At 34.1% G+C, this 26,939-nt stretch overlaps 1 protein-coding gene across 1 annotated transcript; it reads right to left on the bottom strand.

Annotated features, from left to right (window-relative positions):
- Positions 1 to 5,038: 5,038 nt before the first annotated feature.
- On the bottom strand, positions 5,039 to 26,722 carry LOC147077834 (solute carrier family 2, facilitated glucose transporter member 6-like). The gene is made up of 9 exons (XM_085940144.1): positions 26,411 to 26,722; positions 24,571 to 24,770; positions 22,435 to 22,582; positions 21,006 to 21,181; positions 18,532 to 18,649; positions 15,461 to 15,678; positions 8,577 to 8,759; positions 7,224 to 7,310; positions 5,039 to 5,383 (listed from the first exon to the last, which is right to left on the bottom strand). The coding sequence occupies exons 1-9, from the start codon at positions 26,514 to 26,516 to the stop codon at positions 5,162 to 5,164; spliced, it is 1,458 nt and encodes a 485-aa protein (XP_085796270.1). The 5' UTR covers positions 26,517 to 26,722; the 3' UTR covers positions 5,039 to 5,161.
- Positions 26,723 to 26,939: the final 217 nt, after the last annotated feature.

Genomic DNA, 26,939 nt, shown 5'->3' with positions numbered 1-26,939 from the left:
TTGTATAGGCGCTATAAGTACCTATATTATGTATAAAAGTTATGTTAGAATTACCTAAAGCACTAGGTATTATGTCGTGAATTAGCATAGAACCTATGAACCACAGAACTATTTACCTATTCGATTATCGATTATTTATTAAATCAGAGATGGAGGTTTTCGGTTAGCAGAACATTTATCTATGTGCATACATTCCATTTTCAAACTGAAAAAAATAAATACATACTTACATTAAAATTATTCGCGAACTTCGTTTGTTTTTGAGATTCATCATAATATAAATAACCAAAAAATGGAACCTTGACGTTTTATTATTATAACCATTTAATTTAATTGTAATCCCTTATTTGTCGTGCACAATACGTGTTTTCAACTAAGTAAATTAAATACTCTCCATCTTGCAGAAGAAGGGCTTCTATTAGAATATTTGAATATAAAAAAAACTACGTGTGTGGATGCTAGTGAAAATAAAATGCTTACTATAGAATACTATTTTTGCTAATATAATTTTATGTTTTGTTATACAGGTCAATAATTTTTGTAGACATTATGAAGGGATTTAACCTGGCAGCTTTCCTGGTGTCATTATTTGGATTGTGCGCAGAACTGTTAGATTCTGCATGAATCTTGGGCATCTTCCTAACCTGCACTATGCCATGTACAGTGGCATCATGAAGGGACTGGCGGACAGGTGACACAATTTGACAACAGCTAGTCCGTTTTCCACGGTAATTGTATGGTAAAACTTTACTTCTAGTACCTAACTAAATTACCACAATAAATAAATATTGAATAAACGTGGCACGGACAAGTGCATGTTGGGCGAAAATTCTTTGTGTATAAAGCCTCATGACATTGAGCTACTTTACAAGCTGTTTTGACAGGACGTATTGAGTAGTTCGTTTTTTTACCGGAAGGTCGCCACTATCGCTCGACTGCGCAGATGCATATCGGCCAATGACATTTAATCGGTCCACACGCCAGCGTGTAGCGTGTAAAGTAGCCCGGCTTTCAACTTTTCTCGGTAGATCGTTTACAATCTGCTTGTTAGCTAGTTCGATGATAACACTGGGTAAGTTTAAAAGCAGATTGTAAATTCGCCGACAAGCAGCTTGTAAAGTAGCTCAGTGTCACCGAGGCTTTAGTGTCCAGAATATCTATGTTGGTTAATTTATTGTCACCCCAGTTGAGATCATAATATGATTAGAGAACTTCTGCCTCTTAAAAATTTCTAATAGCTGAATAAGTTTCTCTTGTAGATAGCAGGTCGCAACAGCTGATCGATTGATTTAAATATTTGCCAGACTCACAGACACCAGAAATTATTACGTGTGACGTCATCTAACAGTTTAAGATATCTGTAATATCATAATATTTGTAATCTATACATGATCGCGTTTTGCAATTAACCCTTAAATGCATGATGGCAACTCTTTAATGTAGGTACATACTACTTTTTCAATATCGTAATGTTTAATATTACTATAATTTAATAGTGGCACCTGTGAATAAAATTTTTAACTATTCTGTCAGCACACTTTTTAGATAACTGTAAGTTTTTAAATACAATTTTATTCACACAAAAAATATAAAGAATAATACAGTTTGTTGCTGAAAGGCAACACCATGCAATTAAGGATTAAAAGGCTTGACAGAAAAACATTGCCTTTCGGACTCGTCAGTCTATCGGAATTTCACATGGGTCACGCTGGGTTACTACAGCCCTTGGACAGACATGAGTAACTCTCATGGGAACACTCCTAGAGAATATGATTGGCATTTTGCGATTGACTAACTTATGGATAGTGGCGAAGGGTGGAGGTAGGTTGTTAGGATCTGCCATAAAAAGTGCACACTAAGCTTTGTCAGTCACACGTATTTGTTTTCATTTAAATAAGACCAACAATTACAGATGGTATTGGTTTGTATATAAAATTAAATAAAACCCTGCGAAACTAAGTCAGAATAGATAATAGTCAAAAAATATATAAAATATCTAAAGGTATGCGATTAAATCATACATAATTTTGCATATTTTGTAGATAGAATAATATTTTTTCGCTATCAAAAGTTTGGTTTAGACAGGGTTTAATGAATTTAAAAGAATGAACCGATAATATATGTGTAATATGTATTCTTAATCCAACGAAAACAAATAAGTATGAATGAAAAGGTGTGCACAATTTTGTCGTATCACCCAAAATATACCAAAACTATTATGGTTTGGTTTAGGCAGGGTTTAAGTATTTTTTAAAAACTCACCAATACCATCTGCAAATTATATTCTTAGTTCAATGAAAACAAATAAGTATGACTGACAAAGAGTAGCGTGTACCTACTATTTATGTCGAATCTTAACAGCCTACCTCCACCCTTCGCCACTGACATAAGTGTAATATACGATAATATATTATATTATCAAGTCCAACTGGACATACTGAAAGTGTCATAAAAAACATAATGAGTCAATCAGCTGGTTATCTCCGCGAACCATTTAATAGTATGAAAAAACGTAATATTCGCAGGCATTCTGACAATACCTATGTCTTATATGACCATTTTGTCGAAATGCATATTTTGCATGATTACATGTAAATTGTACGTATGCAGCTCGCCGTTTCACAGTTCAATGTAAGCCGCTGTATCGGAAACAGATCGGTAAATTTTTTTGATGGCATTGCGATCAAAAAATTTCAACGATTTGATAATGATTGGTATAAAATATATGATAATAACACTGTTATTATTAGTTATTTGATAGGTACGAATCGAGTACCCACTTGCTAATCTACTTTTGAGTCATTCAGAATTATTTATAAATATAATATGCGATATGATTATATTTCTAATTTACTTACCTATATACTTTCTTCGGTCTTTCCATTGTATTCCGGTGGTTTTTATTACGTATTTTTAAATGTTGTATTTAGACATGCATTTGATCTGAATGCTATAAGGCCTTTTTTAACGATCTGTCAACGATCAACTGATTGGGGAGGTTTTAAGTTTTTAATTAAGACGTTTTTTTTATTATTGGGGAATAGTTATTGGAGATTCGCCCAACCCTTTTCTGGAACCAAAAAAAAAAACAAACACAAACACAAGCAAGCGCTCCACATATTTTATTAATGACGATCAAAGCAAATAATCACTGTATGTATATTTGAATGAATAAAATCACGTATTTACTTATACAAACATTCGCTTATTGACAACACCGTCATTTTAATTATAGATGTTATTATAATGTTAAATATTTAGTAGGTCGGTATTGCCAGAATCCAGGTTTAGTAAACGTATGTATTTTACCACGTTTTTCTTAGCTCGTATTCTTGTTTATCCGGTGGTTGTTTATCCAGTACAAATCTTGCAATCGATTTTTAACTAACTTCCCGACTAGCTAGACATTTGAAACTTTTAGAATATATCAGAACACGATGCCAATGCATTCTTTTAACTTTTAGCAATCTTTAAGTAGAATTGAATTCATTTTCAGTTAATTCTGTTTTGTATGAAAAGTTACTTCGGAAGAAATCCGTAATCAAAATGACATTTCAGTATTCTATATTTGTTTGTTTGTTGCAAAATAGCAAAAAAATGATTTGTTGACAATTGCTTTATTTGTCGTAAATTATTAATACATAGAATTGTCAAGTTTATATGATTCAACAGAAAATTAAAAACGTGGTATATAAAAAGTTATTTTAGTAATTATTTTATTTTTAAGCGATTCGACGATTAGGTACTTAATGGTAGGTACATGATAATTTACATTTTATTATACGCATTTTAAAATTTTTATTATTTTTATTTCGCTTACATGCTAAGTAAATTGTTTTTTAAAAAGGAATTTTTGCAGCATCTGTGATCAGGTATGTATCGGAAAGACCCAGCGTTTCTCCAATATTAGGGTTATATGTTAGTAAACTTTACCTCAACTTCACTATATAATTGGTACCTATCGTCATTATATAAATTATTTATCACGTGAATGAAGTAGTATATGTACGTATAAATATTAATATGAATACAACATTGGTAAATAATATTTTTAGTTTATTCCCACTCCTGTGATTTTTATAAATAATTGCATTCTTTAACAGTTTAAAGGCTCAAACACAATATGGTACAGATGTTGTAGCGCGTCGACACAGATCTAGCCCCCGTTTCAGACGGGACACCGGTGTCGCGCTCGTATATATTAAGGAGGCCGTTGTATTCGAATAAAGGGTCCTTTGTATTATATTTATAAACGCCCAGAGCTAAATTAGTCAACGCATAATTTCGCGAAATAAATTAGAACATAAAACTGCCTGCGGTCATAAAAACATGTATATCGACGGCTTGAGAATGTAGCGGCAGACGGAAAAGTGTACCATACACGCCTTGACTCAATAATAAAATTCATGCATTCAATTCATCAATGTTCATAAACATAATACAAAGACCCTTTTATTCGAATACAAAGGCCTCCTTATTATATACAAGCGCGATACCGGTGTCCCGTCTGAAACCGGCCTAACTTGTTTCTAAAATCTAAATGTATCCCATTTGAATCTCAAATTGATTGTTTTATTCAACTGGTGATTCTAAACGGATGCGTTTGTAAACCCACTGTGTGGCTGAGCCCGAACTTCTTAATTGTAACTCGGAAATTTTATTGGCAATCTCTTTCTTATTTTTCGTTATTTATCTCGGATGTACCCTGATCATACAGCATTGACAACAATTATAATATAACATAAACAGTCATGTATTATTTTGTATTCATCTCTGATAAAATCTCGTGAACGAGACATGTGTCGTATTTTACTTTTGTGTGGAGCAGTGGCGAGGGGGTGGAGGTAGGCAGCTAAGAACCTATATAAATAGTGCACACTGAACTGAAGTTAAAAAATTAACTAGCACTATCTGCACATTGTCGTCTTTGTTCAATAAAAACTACGTATGACTGGCAAAGTTTAGTGTACATTATTAATGTTGGATCTTAACAGCCTACCTCCACCCCTCGCTACTGGTGTGGAGTAACAGAATGAGAGACGTTGTATTTTTTTTATTAGTTCTGTAGGTACGTTATTTTATCATTAATATTCATTTAACAGATTGGAGTATAATTTTATATTATAATATATTGTATATGTACAGTCATAACATTTTATTATTATTGGTCATAGACAAGCATCGCATTCGAAGCTACGACGGAGGTCTGTCGCGTCAGTGTGGGAGGGTCCGCCATTTTTTTGTCGATCTTTTCCCCGTTCAACAGAGCGACGATTTCCTGCCGTGAGAGTCCTCTCGTTTCCGGTATGAACACCGCGCAGAAAATGCCGCCAAACAGGCACACGGCAGCGAAAAAGAAGAAGACAACGTCATCGCCCAAAGTCTGTGTAAAAAATGATTAATGCCAATAGTAACAGAAGTAAGATACAATTAATAAAAACATTAAATTGAGGCAAAATGAAATAATATTTACACACTAAGAACGCCATGATTTTCATCGTTATCTCAGTACCTTGTATCGTACTAAGATTTCAGTACATATCTTAGCATAATGTAATTTTGATTACACGTCTATCAACCTTTACGATGCAAATAAATTCCTTCCGTTCCGGTGATATCTACTTGGGTTACCGTACGAGATTGACGATGTTACAGTAGGTAAAAAATAAATGTTTATTTTGGCAACATAGATAAATCTAACAAGGGTTCATCACAAGGCCTGCACAAAAACGATGCATAAGTGCGAGTGAGAAAGTATTCGGCACCCTTATAATCTCTGCGATACGTAAGTACGATAGTAAGATAAAAGGTTTACAGATGTGGAAGATGGTTTGCTACGGTGTCGCCGCCAAATCTTAGTTTATTGCTTAACTAAGCGTCGATAACCGTGTTGCTAAAATTGCTATTTTTTGTATTAAACATAAAGTCAGTGGTAAATATAGTTAATTAAGTAGAAAATATGGTTCTGTGTGTTGTATTAAAATGTGGTAGCCATACTGATAAGCAAGAAGATGGTATTACGTTTCATAGGTAAGTTGATACATGTTCGTGATAATTTATTTGTATATTATTATGTATTTTAATATCAAGTGACCTAGTGTTTCTTTACAATAACTTAGATGTATCTATAGTCTAAGGTTCATCACCATTATATTATCTATAAAATGAGGAAGGTATCAAAGATTTATAATACTTATATGAGTATTTCTATACATTCTTATAGCCTACGCCCTACATGCTGTATTGATCTCATCCCGTTCATAATATGTCTTTCTCACCATTGAGTAAGTATGTCTCTCTTTGTCGCATATAATTTAAATCTATTTTTTTTGTTTGTAACGGAATACGACGCTCTGTTTGCAATGTGAATTTATAATTTTATTTATGACAGGTAAATGATATCTGACAATAATTATATCTATCAATTAAATGTATTTACTGGATAATACTATCGATTTTGAAAATAATAACATTTGAATTAGGTGTAATATTGATGATTGAATTTCCGAAATATTAAGATGACGAAGTGCATATTAACTAAAATATTTGCAGTTTATTGGGCTCGGTAACCTAACGTGACATTATACTACAGTAACTGGAGTGTTAAAAAACAATGTTGTTATTTTTACATACTACCTGTAAGTAACAGCCGGTTTGTCTTAACCCATTGGAGACAAGGTGGATTTTGTCGGATCACTTAAAAAGGCACAGTAATTACTAAATAAATCAAATTATTAAATTCTTTTATTATTTACTTATATTTTAAGTGAATTTTGTGTATCAGTGGAATCAAGAAAACATGCCAAATATTGTTTTTTTGCCTTCTTTATACAAAATGACTAAGCTAAAAATCATTGGTATAATTAAATGATAAAAAAAGATATAGGTACTAAAACTGAGGATAAATATAATACTCTTCAAAATATTTAGAAGATGGAGAGCTATTATAAGTTTTGTACTCTTTCTTACGTACTGAACTGATCAAAAATCAAATAATTCTCACAAAATATAAAGTTATAATCATAAAATTATAGCTACATATTATAACATATGATTATAATTTTTTGACTTTCGCCATGTTCTGAATACTGTAACAACGGCGCCAATTGTCTCCAATGGGCAACCGGTGCAAACTGGCTGAATGGACAACAATGGCCAATACGATGTATTTTATTATTTAGTGAAATCATAGATAATAATGATTTATTGATTAAAAATCTTACATGAACGGCTGTTGGATAAAATTGAAGCAGCAAGAAACAAGTCACCCAAATCAATGCAACCAGCAACGAACTGCCTACGCCTCTATTCTGAAATCATGAATCATTATTACAAAACATCGAATTACCCAGTTCAAATTTATTTCAATAATCATGAGCCGGGGTGGGGTCACTTCACTACTCTCCCCATAACTGCTTCTACTCTAATCGATTCCTAGTTCTTCCGCTGCCACGTACATCCACCAAATTTGATGAGTTCGTCGGTCCAGCGGCTTTAAAACGATGCTGTGGTCCTTTAACGTCCACTGGTATCATAGTATGACAACATTTATAAGGGTTGTCTTTATTAATATGGATGTAGGTATATATATTTTTAACTCATTATATTCACTCAATTAACCAAAATAACAATGTAAGTATATTGATTAATATATGATAAACTACTTGTATCATAATATTATATAAATAATAATTCACAAGATTTGAGAATGTAACATTCTTAATTGAACATACATAATTTGAAAATACCTCAAAAATATACAAAGTAATAATAAATCCACATGTTTAAGTTGTCTGCTGAGTGAGGGCGCACATGCTAACATTTGACATATCATTCAATACTTTTTATACCATGATGAGCTTAGTTCAAAAATCGAGCACCAGACGATTTATGATGGTATATCTATAGGTCTGGCGTGGGTTTCGGTATTTTTGTATATTCCTGTGATGTATCTATGACCAGATGAGAAATGTTAAGTACCTGCCGTGCGTTAATTTTTAGATTTTCCGCTCTTTGGTAAATGCCGCCCTCAGAGGTACGGAATGTACATAAGTAGGTAAGTATTCCACATTTTGCAATATAATATTCAGTGTAATATACTGAAATATAATATGTAATTAAATTTTATGTATATTCGTATTAAAAATTGTTTTTTCGTGTATTTGGCCGCCCTCTAAATCCTGGCGTCCAGGTGATGTCAGTGCACCCCATTGTAGTCAGTCTGATACGTAACTGTAAACTTCTATCGTAGCTTTAGTTATTGCTCATAATACTTGGAATGCAATATGGTAAACTGTAGAAAATGAAGATACTTGCATGAAATAAATGGTAATAAATTGAACGAAGCAATTGAAAAATTCTTAGTGCCACAAGCAACTTTGTGCCACAGGCTGTATATATTTCAACGAGAGTCGATAATTCATTAGGTCCGTTCATTACGTATAATAGTCATTTATTAATCAACAGACAAAGAGTCATTTCTTCACCCAATATTAGGAAAAAGTACTTACCAGGTGGTATAATTAACGAAAGGAAATATTTAATTAAGTATGTAAATGCATAAAAAAATAGCCCACCTCATCGGAGAATATTTCAGCCATTAATACATAAAGGACTGATCCCAGACCGAGAACAAACGAGGAGACGCTGACTGCCAGAGCAATTGCTGGAATAAAAGAGTCTTCAGCAGGATACATCATCTGGTAAGCCATTGTGCCTAAAGCAGCTGCTAACACAAAGCATGACCCTGCTAGCACTATCTGAAAATAACATAAATTTATGACACCATACAAGAGAATTAATACATAGGGTTACCATACTTCCGAATTGACCAGTCCCTGATCCACATGGATGGAAGAGATCGATGATTTGATCTCTAAAACGACATATATTGTATTTATAATATATATTTATATTAAACCAATATTATTATTCTTCACAGATGGCGTCACGTCATATCACATAAATAAATTGTGTGCATTTTTGTTATTAATGTCGTCGCTGTTGGTGGATGGTGCAAAAAAAAAATGTTAGGTATTTGAAGTAAGCATTTATTATTTTGAGTTAATACGTGATTTTCAATAATTAAATTTAAAAAAAAGTGTTCATTTGGTGATGCTAGTTTCCAGTTGCAAATTTGTGTTTTTTATTCATGGTTGAGCGGCTAATGCGTCGGCTTATAATGTCGTGGGTTTCAAGTTAGAATCCTGGTTCTGGCAAATACACAAATTGTTTTATAATGTCAGAGTATGGACCTAATAGATTGAGCGAGTGGCTGACGTTCGTTTTTCGTACAAAACAAAAATCTGTTAACACAAATCTCCACTCTGTGGAAAAACATATGATTTATTAGGATTGAACGTAGTCAACAGAAAAAAAGAAGAATTTTGAAAAAAAAAACATTAATTCCTAATATTATTAAAACTAGGCTGTTAGTTTCGACGTTGGTAACCTACATATTCCGCTATTTTTTAATCACCCACATGATCGTATAATCAGGGCGAACCTGGGACCAACAACATTATAAGCCGATGCGTTAACGGCGTGGCCATTGTGCAATATAAAAGTTTGAACCGTGTCCACATATTATGGAGCCTAATTGACAGACTATAATAATATGGCACATACTTTAATAAAGTTCAGAGTACTGGACAGTAGTTACAGAACAAAATAGTAATACTGAACACCTCAGATATAATCCACTAAAAAAATCATATTTGAAAAAAAAATACGATGCTCGTACTGTGCATTAACCAATTATTATGCTATGAGCCTCCTATCCAATTGCGACAATTTAAACTAGTAGGTCCTACATGAAATGCTTATCAAATTGCGTTATTATTGACTTTCGGTTTCTGTGTATTAAATCAAGGAATATTAATTACCTTAATTACTAACCGACGCCCGGCTCTCGCCAAATATTTTAATTATTACGTCTACATGCTAACAATTTTTAATAAACCATTTCTTTTATTCAACGAATAATTCTCAAAAACTTCTGAGTTAATTAAAAATAGTAATATGTTTTTGAAAGGAAGGTTTTCAGACAAATCTATCGCTAACGCCCTAACATATAGATCAATGGAGTGGCGTCCACGGAAAATCGTCCACTGACTACTGATACCAAATACAACCCCTCGCAAAGAGACGTCACCGATCCCATATCAGAAACCTTACATAAAACAATGCCTACCGTCCTTTAAAATGACCATCCCCGCAAATGTTCGCAACCTCGGTAAATACTAAATAATAATATTATCGCAAAACGAATTTGTCAGAATTAGACGACGCGCATTCGAGGGCAGGGTATTATACCTGATACGGCTGATACCGAGGCCACTTACAGACCCTAAGCGAAAGTCCCGTTAGTTAGCCGATGCCTCCCTTTGCCCCTCGCCCGCATCTTACAAGCGGAAAGACGCTTTTTAAAAAATCGTGCAGTCTGGAATTCACACTGGAGGTAGAAAGATAATCGCGGAGCTGGTAGGCACCATGCGAGTGTCCGTTGCCTACGCAGCGGATGCATCATCACAAAGTAAACTCCATCCGTCTCGATTTTATAAACCAGTGTACCTCCGTAGTGTACTCGTGTTAAAATTAATCGAACTAAAGTTAGCCTACCTTAATAAAAGTGAATACCTACCGTGAGATCAACCCCTAAAATGTGTAGTGCCTAATCTAAGACCTCTTTAAATATAATTGTAATAAGTCTAATGCTTCTCCACGCTTTAGTGTAATAAAACATAAATTAAACCTTTGTGTTATCAATTTGTGCCCGTTATTCAATATCTCTCACTCCTCAAACACCAAAAATTCCCGAAAGAAGAACTCCACACACACACACACACACACACACACACGCGCACACACACACACACACACACACACACACACACACACACACACACACACACACACACACACACACACACACGCACACACACACACACACACGCACACACACACACACACACACACACACACACACACACACACACACACACTCACACACACTCACACACACACACACTCACACACACACACACACACACACACACACACACACACACACACACACACACACACGTGAGTTCAAAAAGGTATTACTACCTACAAAGTTATATTTAAATTTCATTATACTTGTCACCATTTATTAGTTTACTATATAGTTAGTGTCTGTATTATTCAGGAATAGATAAACAGAACAATTCACTAATACAATATGTATGTAATTAAAATTGCGTTGTTAAACGTTATTATTGTAGTGAAACAAGGTGGTCAACGGTGATATAATTGCTGTTTTATAATACCTATTACCTACCACAGTAATTATAGTTATTCTTCGATGGCGTAGTGAGTAGACAGCAGTGACGACTGGCGAGGGATGGAGGTAGGCTGTAAAAATTCGAAATAAATAGTGCACACTAAACTTTCTCAGTCATACTTATTTGTTTTCATTGATCTAAGAATACAATTTGTAGATGGTGCTAGTTTGTTTTTAATTCAATTAAGCCCTGCCTAAACCATACCATAATAAAACAATGCACACTTTTCAGTCATACTTATTTTTGTTTTCGTTGAATTAAGGCTATACCTCAGTTGAGGCATGGTCTAAAAGATCGTGGCTAGGCGATGCGCGGATTGTGAATATGACGCGAGCCGAATGAAATATAATTTATCATATAAATCCAACATGCGTCCATTTAACGTTTTGTTTATTGTTCTATTAGTAACAGTAATAATATATTCATTGAGATGTTTTCTTTTTCAAGTAAATGGTTAACGTTTTTAGTCATCTTTACACGATTTAAGAATTAATACCCCCGTCGCTATCACGAAACAAATTGACGTGTTCACAGCTCGTCGTTCGCTCTCCGATTGCCAGCGAATCCAAAATTTCGTCGCACTTATAGTTGAAAATTATTTGCCGTTTCACTGAAGTACCGTTTTAAGAATACATATTATTACGGTTTTTTTTTAATTCATTAAACCCTGCATAAGCCAAACCATAATCGAGAAATAAAAATTCTATCCATAACGTATCTAAAATTATGTGTGTATGGTTTAATGGCTTAATTTATAGAAAAACGAATATTTTTTTACTGTTATCTAGTATGCCTTACACAGGGTTTAATTGTATTTTTTATAACGACAAACACTATCTGCTAACACATTATAGTCTTAGTTCAATGAAAACAAATACGTTTGATTGACAATGTTTAGTGTACACTATTTATGTCGGATCTTAACAGCCTACCTCCACCCTTCGGCACTGGTAGACATACGCAATGATGTTTTTGAATGAGCTGGAGATATTCAACTTAATCATGGAAACCGACAAAGTCCCAAGGCAATGGAAGGAAACGATGATTATCCCAATCTTAAAATCAGGGTGAGACCCTACCCTGGTGTCGTCAGTCAGACCAATTGCACTCATATCATGCATGTGCAAAACGTTCAACCAGATGATTGCACGAAGAATTGAATGGTTTTCAGAGAAAAATAACTATTTCATCACAATACTACGGGTTTCAGAAGGCAAAAGTCGACTCTGGAGAACATAGGTAACCTAGTACTAGACATCAATGCAGCACAGATCAAAAACTAAGTAATTCTGACAACATTCCTGGACATCCAGGATGCGTATAATAATGTTCAGGTGAAAGAAGTGTCAAATGTGTTGAATGAATGGGGAATCGGTGGGAAGATCGTTAAATATCTTAGGCAGTATTTAAATGAAAGAAAAATCACCATTTGCATTAATAATGAACGGAAGAGTACGTTATGCTCAAGAGGCCTTCCGCAAAGAGACCCCCTATCCCTATTAATATTCAACATTCTTACAACTGACATATTAAAATTAATAACAAGGGTCAACATTGTACAATATGCAGATGATTTTGTACATTTTTGTTCGGGAAAAAGAGTAGGTGAATGTCAAAGGTTAATGCAGAGAAGTCTTGACGAAATGAAATTATTATTGGAAACTCGAGGCCTCAAAGTAGCTCCCAACAAAACCAAGGTGGTACTTTTTGCCAGAGGCAAGAGACAAAACCAGCTTAATTTAAAAATCGACGGCACTATAATAGAAAGAGTAGACACTTATAAATTTTTTAGGTATGAACCTGGACTATAGACTAACGTGGAAGCATCATATTAGTCATTGCGCGAACAGCCTGACACTACCTCTGAACATACTTAAAGTGCTGGCGGGAGGTGGGTGGGGCGTGCACCCCATTCATGTGAGAAGGTTATACACGGCACTCATTAGAAGCCGATTAGATTACGGGAGCATGTTTTACCACTTCGCTGCCGAAACTAATTCGGTGAGGCTAGACCACATCCAGTCCAAAGCATTAAGAATATGTGGAAGATTTATCAGGACAATACCCATTTACGTGCTACAAGTGGAACTCAGCGTACCTCCACTGAATGTCAGGAGATGGACACTGGCTACCAAGACATGGATGAAGTGGAAATCTATAATAGATAACCCCATATTGGCAAAAGTGAAACTCCTATACGAGCTCGTTGAAAGCAATACATACTATGAGAAACGAAAGCTCCCACTACTGGTAGGAATCCGCAAAGCCACAGAAAGTTGGGAGGTATTAAATACAAAATACCTAGGTATGTATTAGCTGAGGAGGCCAGTTGGTACCTACGACCTCAGCTCTGTTATCAAACTAGATGTCAAATGAATAGACAAACCAAAACGGAGTATAGTATGCGATAAAGCAAAAGAGCTCGTCGAAAAAATGCTGATAGAGAGGTACGCAGGATGGATCCACCTTTATACAGATGTGTCCAAAGATGAGAATAGAGCAGGAGCAGCTCTTGTGATACCAGAAGTAGGTATAAACAAGAGCTGGAAGCTAAACCCAGCAATACCAATAATGACGGCGGAGCTCATCGCGATAAACGAAGCAATTAAATACACTTTCAGCGATGATTTCTCGGCGCAATCTGTTGTCATATTAACAGACTCCAAAAGCGCTTTACAACATCTTGTCGCAGCAACTCGCTCACATAACAGTAAACCCATAGCATACCACATCCTTGACCAGATAGACACCAAGAAAAATAGAGGAGGAGATCTATGCCTTCAATGGATCCCATCCCACATGAGTATTGAGGGCAATGAAAGGGCGGATGATCTGGCAAAGGAAGCTGGCCATTCAGGGGTACCATATCAGTGGATACCAGAAAACCTGGACTGGAATGAGGCTATAAAGAAAATGGGCCAAGGTATGTGGATAGATTTTCACCATAGGGCATCATTAGAAAAGGGGAAATGGAGTAAGTCTATTCTACCATCACCACGAGAGGTGCCCTGTTTTGTAGAGTCTCCTTTGACGAAGAATGAGCTTATGTTAATACTGAGGCTAAGAACAGGGCACACAATGGGCAAAAGATTTGATGTCCTCATGGGAAGAAGCGAATCGCAACTCTGCGATGAATGTCATGTTTTAGAGGACATTGTACATATAGCACTACAATGCCCTAAATATGAACTTCACAGAGTACAGCTGCAAATTGCGGATATCTATGAGAGTGTCGACGAATTGAAGGGTGTCCTGACGGTGGGTAAGACGGAAGAGCAAGGCAAAATTATAAAGTTATTTAACAGAATAAGAGTGAGGACCTGATCGACGGATCCCCTTCTAGAAGAGAAGAGGCGATATGACAGCGAGTCGCAGTCAAAGCCTCGGTAAAATCACAAAAAAATGAGCTCAATTCGATTCCCTATTTCAATAAGAAAACAAGCTTTCGATTTAATTAAGTACGCCATTCGATGTTAAAAGTCTTCTCTTTGTAATTTATGAAAACAAGAGTCAACAACTTCTTCAATGTGAAAATCGAATAACGTTTTCTGAGATTATACATTAATTTAATTATATTTTGAAATGTCTGACTTTATTCATTCATTCCTTATTTCATTGTGCATTGCTGAATTCAAATAAACTAAATTTAAAAAACTTAAATTTTAAAATTAAAATGAAAATTTTTGCACAACATTCAAACGCCATAATCTTAGAACAAGGATTTTTGAGTAGTTGTGTGGAATGTCTCAGGAGCAGTTAACCAAGACTTTGTCATGCACTAAAATGTGCTATGAGTGAATTTACATTAGTTTAAGTTAAAAGTGCCGATGAGAGAAGATAGCAGGTAGTGACAAAATTTAAAAATGTGGTAATTTCGGTTTTGTATCAAAAGCTAATGCAAAACCGCCGAACAATCTAAATAAGGAAGTCTCAAGTTGCCAGTATGATGCTGGAAATTTTCTAAATGCAACAAAATTGGCATTTGTGGCGACCAGGCTTTCTAATAAGAATAATATATTATGTTTTGGTCACTGAACTTAGATTGTCGAAATTGGCCTCTTAAAGTTCGGTGCTTATCTTAGAACCAAATATATCAGAATTCCAACAATAACGATTCTGTAGAAATACGATCGTACCTTTCGTGGCGCTCTGTCTGCAATAAGCGGCGGTATCACCGCACCGAATACCATGAGGCATCCATAGAGAATGGTGCCTGCAGTTGGAGACAGTGCACCACCGGCTCTGCTGAAGATGGATCCCGCGTAGGAGTGAACCGCAAATATGCCGCAGAAAGATTGGACTGCTATCATAACTCCGCATAACCAGAATGCCTTTCTTGCTGTGCGGTCCTTGACTAAAATAAAGCATAATGTTATCAAAAAATGGTAATGGTTATTTTTGCTTGAAGTATTTGCTTTCGATCTATTACTGGACGGAGATCACTCATAGTAACTACATAACAACAGGCAATGATCATCAAGCGGGTTGGTCTATGGGTGTTTGTATGTTAGTTTATTAAGGTGCATGCGTCACGCCGCATCTCAGAGGCATCCAGCGGAAATATACGAAGCTTGATTTTTTTTTGATAATTGATAAATGTCTTTACCAGAAGTACCTAGCGGAAAAATACGAAGCTTGCAATTTGAGATTTTTTTTTGAAAATCTACTATTTCAACTGTATTAATTAATGGGCTGACAAAAACTCATCGAGCTTCAATATTGGGACCATCCAGCGCCATCTTTTAAAGCCTGAGCATATCTTTTTGCACAATCAACGAGTGCTCTACTGTTCAGCTCTCAAAATCAGATCTCAGATTACTTGACATATTGATTCGCCCTTTCTCGTTCAAATTGAATAATAAAAAAATCTCAAATCAAATATATTAACTATCAGTGTTATTTATAAATAATATACATTCCTGTTATTCATCAGCTGTCAAAGTCAGACTAGGCCTTCACACAAAAACCGGTGGTAATATCGATTTCCAAAAAATATGTAGCATTGATATATGCATTACATACACAAAAAAAATTGTAGAGGGTGTGTTAATAATAGTGTATTATTTATCATGTAAATCATCTATCCAAATCAAACCATTCTCTGTGGGAACACGACAGACGCGTCAGGACGAGCACTCTATAGAATAATGACAGGCAATAACAGGTCATCCATAGACAACAACGGGAGGGGCGGTAAAAGTAGGACCAGTCGTTGTGAATGTATCGGCTTTCTACTTGAGTCGGCAATGGACCATCCCTAAATAAGATTTCATATAAATAGAAAGGATTTCAAGTTATATCTACACATACCTATATATTTTTATAAAAATCGATGTTTTTTAAATAAATATAAAAAATATTAAAACTGCCTATGAATTAGTCAAAAATCTCTTAGGTACAAGATAGAAAACTTAATAAACTAAATTTTAATGATATGTAAATGTCTCAAATTGCAAGCTTTGTATTTTTCCGCTAGGAGCCTCTGTTAAGTAAAGACATCGCCTCAATAAATACGTATTTCGGTAATACGGTTTCCGATTTTTTTAGTATGGTCGACATAATTTAATATTTTTACAGAGCTTAACAAAAAATAAATGGTGGTAGGTATCTCATGAAGACAATGTTTCTTATAATACCCATAGGTATCGGTAGGTACCAACGCATAGTCTATAAACAATCATGGCTGTCCTCCAAAAATGTTACTGAGGCCTTATATTTTTGCTTCCGTGAAAATACAACATAGTTAACTTTCGCTAGTTTTTATGTAGGTATCTTATCTATGTTTTATTATGTGTCAACTTTATAATTAGTATGACGTGGTGTTTGGTTAATTGTAAAATCTCCGTACAGATAATTACGCTGCCGGGCCGGTCAATTACGTGGAAATATGTGTTTGCATGTTGTAATTATGCACTAAAGCTTTAATTGAAATCTTGTCTAGTGGCTCACTACATAGTGAAAGATAACCAGAGGAGAGGAGAAGTTACCATATGTATTGAGAAAAATAGTTAAATATATTCATAATAATTACAAGATAAAAATAAATTTTTATATACTTACAACGTTTTAAAATTTTCTGTTGAATCATATAAACTTGACTTGACTAGCTTAAACGATCAAAAAAAATTGTACTTGTTAGAAATAATACTGAAATGTCATATTGATTTCCATAGTAACGTATGTATATAATAATATTAATACTTTAGTTGCTAGGAAAGACTTAGTAACCAATAATAGTTTTACTTTTTACGGATTTCTTCCGAAATAACTTTTCATACAAAACAGAATTAATTGAAAATGCAATCAATTCTATTTAAAGGTGGCTAAAAGTATAAAAGAAATGCATTGGCATCGTGTTTTGATATATTCTAAAAGTTTCAAATGTCTAGCTAGTCGGGAAGTTAGTGAAAAATCGATTGCAAGATTTGTACCGGACAAATAAGAATACGAGCTAAGAAAAACGTTGTAAAAAAGTCAATAATTAACAATTAAGTTATTCTTTAACCCCGAATTTGGGTCTTTATCTACGTAGCCCATTGAATACCGCGAGATAACTTAACGGCGGGTCGCGAATTTCTATGAAAAAATAAAACTTTGTAATAGGTACTTATATATCTTTTCGGACTTTCGGATAAATATTTCATCATATTCCAAAAAACGGTAGTTTGTATACGTTTAATTAAATTATTTGAAACAAATGACCGGGGCTAGTATAATGAGACTTAACTACAGCTTGTATGTATACAAGTTCATTTTCTATGGCCTGTTTTGCACTGAATTGTAGAGCGTGTAAACAAGCTTGTGGCATAATTCCGGTTAAAAATGGTTTTATTTCATACCTACTACCTACTCGTTAATATAATACATAATTATATTTTTATATCATATCAACTGACATAAAACGATGCTCACAGGTACCCCAATTAGTAAGGAAATGTCATGAAATTTATAAAAAAGAGGTTTTTAAAATATCCAAAGCAGATTTTGCAAAATTTGCAAAACGGGTTTTGAGGCTCAATTATTATTTAAAATAAAACTAGAAATTTATTTAATCTTGACAAATAAATTGGTTTAATACCTTACAGAGACTTACTGAAGAGATAGCGAGAGCTTGGGATAGTGATTCCTGGAGGATAGTTGGGCAGTCAGCTATGAATCTAAGTGGTCTGTAGCGCCAGATTAAGTAAGAAGTACGTAATAGCCTTACAGAACGAGACGAGTGATGCAGCCTTTGCTGCACCGGCCTGCTGCTGTATCAGACTCTCCAATGCTTCAATAGCTGCTTCTGGAGATCCTCGTAACCAAGTCAAAGCCTTCAAAGCTTCCTGAAGAACATTGCAAAAGTAAAATAATATTATATTTAATACCTACTATTACAAATAGTGTCACATGTTTACTAGAGATTACAGAAATCCTTCAGAACGATTCATTCGATTTAAAGACGCCAGTCATAAAAAAATACACACAAACATGCGTAAATGAATTTAATGTATATCGTAGAAGTGTTGTAAAAATTTTCATCAGCAGGGGTCGATCCACTGCTGCATTAAAGCCTTCCAATGTTTTTTTCATCTCACTCGATCCTTATTTATTTATTTATTTAAGAATACAAAACATTGTGGACATAACACATCTATATTCAAGACGTACACAACATGATATTTACATTATCAATCAAGTCAAACATTACCCTCACAAGAGAGGAGAATATAGAAAAAAAATATGATAACAATAATAATAATACCAAAAAAAAAAATCAAAACATACCTACATAAGTACAAATTAATACAGAAAAATACAGTTTCAAAAACAAAATGCAAAGTACGTCATTGAAAATGTCTATGTTTTTAGGGAGCGCATTTACCAATCTTGCACCCATCGCTAATAGTGCCTGATAGGCTTGACACGAGGAAACGGTTCCAATTCAGAATAAATCATGGATACGACCACGTAGGTAATTGACAGGCGTATGTAAATTCAAATTCATTAGGACACCAGGATTGGAAACCATCCCTCGCGATAACAGGCAAAAGTGTTTCAAAAGCAGAAGAGACCGACAAGATTCAAGAGAGTGAAAAGTAAGCATGCCTTGTAGAAAGGCAGTCGGAAAATAATCATCTGACGAATTATCGAAAGGAACATAATTAAATGTTTTGAAATAAAGACATCGAAGAAATTTCTTCTGGGCGCGTTCTAAAATAAGCTTATAGGAAACCTCATAAGAACACCAGGTAATATTCAAGAATGCTACGCACTAATGAGACGTTATTTATTCACTGCCACGTACTGATAGGTGCGGAAAAAGTACAGTCAATCTACTTAATGATCGAAAATTAAAAAAATAAGAAAAATCACCGAAGCAATACATTTATAAACAGCCACCATTTACAAGATTCATATAGGAAATAGGATGCAATAGTATGGTGGTTCATTTTCCCCATAATATGTTCATAAAATAATATATAATAATTACACGTGGTTAGGGTAATTTCTCTGCATGGAAAAACCCCACTCCATGGACCCGCTTAAGTACTAAGTATAAATTAGTATTTATACAATAATTTTGTGTTTTTTAAAACTCCACATTCGAAACAAATACAATATTATGTTCAGAAGTTCAGATACATTATTTTCCCCGAATTTTCCAAGGATGTTTTCCAGCATTCATTCCTGCGGGAAATTGTACATATACTTTTATCAACTAATAATAAAATCGCGAGTGTAATTTTAAAATGCCAGTTTGGAAATAAAACAAATTTTGTTTAATTTAATTTAATGGTAACTGAAATTATAAAATTATTTATGAACATAAATTAAAAATAAAATATGATAGATTGCACAAAATATGCAAGATTGATTACTATTATTTGTAATGAAATCGGTAAAATTAAAAAAAGCATGCACCTAATGACGTGTGCTACCAAATTTAAATTATAATATAATATATTGGCTTTGTATTTGTTGGCAGTATCGATAAATTACATGTGGTCATATTATAACTGCATCAGTTCCTGTTTTTAGTCAAAATGCTTATGGCCGGACTAAATTCGTGTTCAACTCTATAAGGTGATTACTGTCTGATACCTATATAATAAGCATGTAAATAAGTGCGTGCTTAAAATGGTAATGCGACCAATTTTATTGGTGTCTTTTTTATCGATGAATATCTTCTCAACTGCCTCTGCCAGCCCTGAAGGGCAATACTCTAAAATATCACATAACTCCACAATCAATAAAAAGTGTTAAATCTCGAGATATCTCGTATATGGGCAGTTAATTATCATCTTGGGAAGTAAACTGCCGGGCGAGCTGTCAAAATATCGTTGAATAGTACTTACTGCAATATATTTTTAACACGTCATAATTGATTCTAATTTAATGCATTTGGAATGATGTAAGACGCAGTACCGTGTGTTAATAATTATTGTAGATAATTCCTTGTTTATGGAATATCTCCGAGTGATATGCGTGTTATTTTGGCGCATTAAAAATCACAGAAACATATAGATGTGTTAACTATTTTGAATTGTCTTCATGGTGAAAGCAACAAACCCCCTCCCCCAGATTCCCCTCGTACCCTCTTTATGAAAACATGCGATAGATGATCGAAACAAATCGTTCTGACTGTTCATAATTATTATTAAAAACTTAATAGCAAAGAAATAAAAAAATAAATTGTACCTTTTCTTTCTTCTTTAAAAGAAGCTGGGCCGGCGATTCTGGCATTAGCCACCACAAAGGAAAGAAGACGAGGGATACTCCAATATAAATGCAAGCCACTTGGTTGTACGAAAGGATGGCGCCCAATATATATGCAGTCAATATGCCTATGGAGTACAGGAGAGCCATTGCACCACCTGGAAATTAATTTATACAAAGAACAGTACACTCATCACAAAAAAAAAATTTTGATGTACTTTTTTCATTATGTTTGTATTACTTTTTTTGCATACAAGATTTGTATATAATTATGTACTTTGTAGCTAGTTGTTCTATTTAGGGATTGCAATACCGGTATTAAATTATGTATCGATACCGAAAAACCGGTTTCAAGTAATAAGAAAGCATACACGCTTATATGTTTCGAAAATGAATTGACTGTTATATTGTATATTAAACTTAATATATAAGTTGTTGCCAGCTAGAAGCTGCCAAAACGCAAATATATTGACTGAACATGTTAAATAATATTAAAACAAAATCCGTCAAATATACTTATACAATTGACGCGATGAATTCATATAATTCAAAAAAGAAAACATTCGTGGTAAATTCATGTCTAAATAGAACAAGGTTCTTGTCGGTTTACACTTTACAGTAAGCCAGCAGTATTTTTTTTTTTAAAATAGCCGATACACTGGATTATTTGTTAGGTTAGGTTTTCATGAATTTTGCCAAAATAAGCTATGAAAATTAAATGAATTATCATATTAAATCTAATAAGATTGAAAACCTCACGGCGAAGTGTGCCACGGTGAAATGTTTTACGTACAATTTACAACAAAAATAGGTTTGTTTCAAAACCACCAAAAAAATGTTAGTTTTTGGAAAACACGATTGGCAAGCGGCGTAAGAAGTGCATTCAATGTCACCTAATAGTAAGTACCTACACACGCGCGTTCTTGCTCGATGGTTTTACGCTGATTCCAATATGTCTCAACGTGTGTACCATCTGGCTCGATGGTTTTTTGTTCGACATCGAACAAATTGCGCTATCCGAAAAATATTGAAGGTCTGTAATTGATTAATTTGAGTGAGGGAGTGAGGACGCACCGGCAAGGCTAGTGTGGCCTCGCTCTCACTCGTGGTCAAGTCGTGGCGGTGCGACGGAGGCGTTACAGCGTCTTGTGTCGAGTTGTTTGGACGCAACGACGAACATGCTTCCAAGTCAATATGCTCGATCGAGCAAAACCGTCGAGCAAGAACGTGCGTGGGTACTAGGCTTTACATGGCGATAAGCCCCGCACACCCGCACTCTGGTCAAACTGAGTCATTACCAGTAACTGCGGTATATGTTTACATTGTATTTGATGCTAGAGGTTACGCCGTTCACCGATTCCATCCCGCCGCGCTCTGTGGGCTTTGCGCCTAAAATGTTGAACCCGCTTACCAAGTACTGTTTTTAATTTTGGGGCAGCTATCTCGTTGTTGTACATGTAGACGATTGTAATCGAACCCGAGCCCCCTGCCCCGGCGAACATTCGCGCGACCAGCACACATGCTATATTGGTACTGGACACAATGAGTATCCAGTTTATCTGAAAAAAAAATACATTACAACGTTTTACCGTAAAAAAGGGGACGTAAAGGGCATTCCCTGTGTGCGATACAAATATGAAGAAAAATAATTGGACAAAACCATCAAACCGATCAATAGATGTCAGAAGAAAATTCAATCCGAATGCCACATTATTGTTTTCAAATAAATTTCATATTATATTAAAATAAAACATAATAGGTAGGTACTACAATATATTATTTGATATACTTACTCAATTTAATAACGATCAGTACCAGTTTCAGTGTTTAGGTATAAATGTTAATGTATTATGTGAAATTAAGTGAAGTTAATTGTTCACGTACATGGCTTTAATATATATATTGTCCTGAAATTATTGGAGTAAACAGCTGTAATAATGTACTTTACAACGTTTTTCTTAGCTCGTATTCTTATTTGTCCGGTACAAATCTTGCAATCGATTTTTAACTAACTTCCCGACTAGCTAGACATTTGAAACTTTTAGAATATATGAGTACCTTGGTATCAAAGTGGGACATAAGCCATTTACAAAATTTTACAGGAGACTGACAAACATGTGTGAAAAGTGACTGTTTTTCATATAACATACCAACTTTAAACTCAAACATCTCTATGAAAACTACCGTTTTTGATACTTTTGGTGGATTTTTTGAAAAGAGCATCACTTGCACTACCATAATCAATTAAAACATGAATTTAGTGGGAGGTGGCGTATGTCCCACTTTGATACCAAGGTACTCATATCAGAACACAATGCCAATGAATTTTTTAAATACGTTTAGCTATTTTTAAGTAGAATTGATCTCATTTTCAGTTAATTTTGTTTTGTATAAAAAGTTATTTCGGAAGAAATCCGTAAAAAGCAAAACTATTATTGGTTGCTAAGTGGGTCCTAGCAACTAAATTATTAATATTAATCTATACGTGCGTTACTATGGAAATCAATATGACATTTCAGTATTATTTCTATCAAGAACAAATTTTTTTGATCGTTTAAGCTAGTCAAGTCAAGTTTATATGATTCAACAGAACATTTAAAAACGTTGTATATAAAAAGTTCTTTTTATCTTGTAATTATTTCCTATCAGTTGAGAATTTCCCATCAAAACAGATGAAACCAGTCATGATTATTTTAAAATTATATTGTAATATAATATTGTGTTTTCTCTGCCCGGCTTGAAGGCTTTTCTGCCATTTTGTCAATTATTAGGCTGATGGTCTAAAAAGGCGTAAAGGACATTTTGGCAAAAATTGTTTATTTATATAGTAAGATTATTAAGAATGTGATCTTTAGAGCTACGGAAGTGCGTCAACAAGAATTATTTCATGACGTACATAGCAGTAGCGAAAGGTGGAGGTAGGCTGTTAAGATCCGATATAAATAGTGCATACGTACTAAACTTTGTCAGTTATTTATACGTATTTGTTTTCATTGAACTAAGAGTACAATAATTTACAGATGGTGTTCGAAATTGCGAAAACCAAGCCATAATAGATAATAGTCAACAAATATTCATCTATCTGTAAATAATATCTATTATTATGACATTGAATCGTACATAATTTTGGATATTTTATATATAGGCACCTAATATTTTTTATATTTTATGGCTTGGTTTAAGCAGCGCTTAATGAATTAAAAAAACTGACTAACAGCAAGTGTCATAATATGTATTATTAATTCAACGAAAACAAATAAGTTTGCATCAAAAAGTATGCACTTTTATGGTTTGGTTTATGCAGGGTTTAATTGTTTTTTTTTTAAATTAACCAACTTCATCTGTACATTGTAGTCTTAATCCAATAAAAAAAATACGTATGACTGACAAAGTTTAATGTGCACAAATAATATTTTCAAGCAAACATCACCCTTTCGATGACCAATAGGAATGTGGAAAGCAGACAGAAAATTAATCTAGAATCGACTGCATAGATTTTAGAAGAATATTATCATTTAAAGATAGGTTATTTAAAAATATAACTTACCAAAAAACACAAGGCCACAATAAATCCACCAATCTTCCGCCCTTTGGCATCAGCCACGAAGCCGAAGAAAGGGCAAACGAAAAGAGCTGCCAGGCAAAAAACGCCTCCGATCCATCCCTCTTGTTCCCCTGCATTCAGATACGGCAGAGCACTTGACAGCCACCCTATTGAGTTTCCGTACATGTATGACTGTAGACTGCCTGAAAGTTAAGTTTTGTGTGATAACGCCTTCCTCATCTACACTCAAGTTACATAGTTTTAGGTGTAGTGATCGAATAGCCAAGTGCATGGAAAGGTAAACAAAAACTTTGATTGATAAGATAAAGGTTTTTTTTTTACAAATACTTAAACTATTCACAATTTGTTTGTTAAATTTTTTTATTGTGATCCTTGACTTATTAGGTACCTACTTTATTGTATTGATTTGTTATATAGTTAGAGTTAATTGTATTCGTTGTCAGTTTGTATTTTCCTTTTGGTGAGTCCACATGAGTACTTTGGTATCAAAATGGGACAAACGCCATCTCCCACTAAATTCATGTGTTAATTGATTTTAGTAGTGCAAGTGAAGCTCTTTTCAAAAAATCCACCAAAAGTATCAAAAACGGTAGTTTTCATAGAGATTTTTGAGTTTAAAGTTGGTATTTTATATGGAAAACGGACACTTTTCACATATTTTTGTGAGTCTCCTGTAAAATTTTGTAAATGGCTTATGTCCCACATTGATACCAAGGTACTCACATAGTGCCTGAAGATGCCGAAAGGCGAAACCCGGGTCGTAAAAAACGACTCAAATGGAATAGTACAAAAATTAAATGCATTAGAACAATTTATATATGATGTTTTTCTAACTCAAACTAGATTGCCGATTTGGGCATCGTAAGTCTATATTTTTTCTACTAAGTATAGTTCAGCAAAGAGCTATACTTTATCAAAAGTTGTCATTATTTTATTATTATAATAATTAGGTACTATTTATGATCAGGAGCATCAGGACTATCAGGATAAAATTATTATATATTAATCAATACTTAATATATTTTTATAAGGTTTAATAATATCAGATTCATCATTACACAAAGAAAAACGTAGTTTTCAAAAACCCCAGAAAAATACGTGAGTTTGAGTCTTACTTAGTTAATTTTTTCTTATTTTCTATCAGCATGTAAGTTCTAATACATTCATTCTCTCCAACTCACTTTTATTTCAATCAATTATAATATATACCTAGGTATAATATGAGGCACCAAGGCCAAACGGCCTTTTATCCTCGTCATCTGTAGTAATCGCGTTTGTATACCTATTAACGAATAGCGCATGGCTCTTCGTGGTGGGCTGAATAGAAAAAAAATGAAGAAGAACTGGGAAAAATAGGAGTTATACAGTGGTTTCTCCTTCAAATTGACGGAGTCAGCACTGCGGAATATTTTTTTTTACATCTATGCAGATGGAGAGGGAACCAAATGACCTCTTTTTTGTCTCTTACTGTAGGGAAAAATACAGCCTTGAAGAGCAGTATTGCTCGTGGTTTTGAAAATTCGGCGAGGTTGGCTGGATCGTAATTGTTTAGATCTTTGATCGACTGGCTTAGGAAATCTTCTGTCATGTAGCCCTAATTTTTTTTAGAAAGTTTCAAAACGTGGTCGTAAATGGTTTCTACGTTCGAGTCTCTGTGAAGAGTGGTTTTGCGTATAGGGCATCTGTGATTGTTCTAAATGATTTATTTTATATAGTCTGTAGCGTTTTCACTCACTTTTAATCGTAACGCTCAAATATATGTAAAACCCCTGATTTCCATTGATTTACCACTTTTTTGAAAATGAAATTAAAACAAACTTACTGATTATAGCCCCTATATACTGATGTATTACAGTTTCCTTTATTGCAACACTTTTTTCACAATTATTTTCTTCTTTCACATTTTTTACATCAGCTTCTGGTAACATTATGAATTATTTATTATACTTATTAATATAAATGTGATTTAACTTCCACACAAATGAAAACTGTAGCTTATATATTAGGTAAATAAAACAGTAATATATATGTAAAATAAAACTCCTAAAATATCAATAAACTTATTTTAATGCGTGCTTATTGCCTTGGCCACGAAATTATTCTGTTACTATCTAAAAACGAAAACTAAAAAGCCTTTGTAAGGTGAAATTCATTTATAATGTTTATTTTAGCATAATTTTAATACTCTCATGATCTTAGTGACTTTTTGAAAATGTAATGCTCTTGAAATGTGTACCATTTAATATTCGTGCATACATTATTATTACCTAATCTCAGATAAGATTTTCATGGGCGTATCTGAAACGCATGCTATTTTTAAAAACGTTATAACGTAAAACAACCAAACGCCA

The sequence above is a fragment of the Rhyacophila brunnea genome, unplaced genomic scaffold, assembly GCF_057557595.1.
Source record: "Rhyacophila brunnea isolate RB1 unplaced genomic scaffold, BYU_Rbru_1.0 scaffold_12, whole genome shotgun sequence".
NCBI classification, from domain to species: domain Eukaryota; kingdom Metazoa; phylum Arthropoda; class Insecta; order Trichoptera; family Rhyacophilidae; genus Rhyacophila; species Rhyacophila brunnea.
The sequence above is the reverse complement of the archived record's forward strand: the minus strand, read 5'-3'. Positions and strand labels throughout refer to the sequence as shown.

Excerpts from the sequence above, each read along its gene's own strand:
- LOC147077834 (XM_085940144.1), bottom strand. The coding sequence starts at position 26,516 with ATGTTACCAGAAGCTGATGTAAAAAATGTGAAAGAAGAAAATAATTGT. Across the intron at positions 24,771-26,410 it reads GTATATAGGGGCTATAATCA|GCAGTCTACAGTCATACATG; the intron begins GTAAGTTTGTTT and ends CTTAACTTTCAG. Across the intron at positions 8,760-15,460 it reads CAGACAGAGCGCCACGAAAG|ATAGTGCTAGCAGGGTCATG; the intron begins GTACGATCGTAT and ends TGTTATTTTCAG.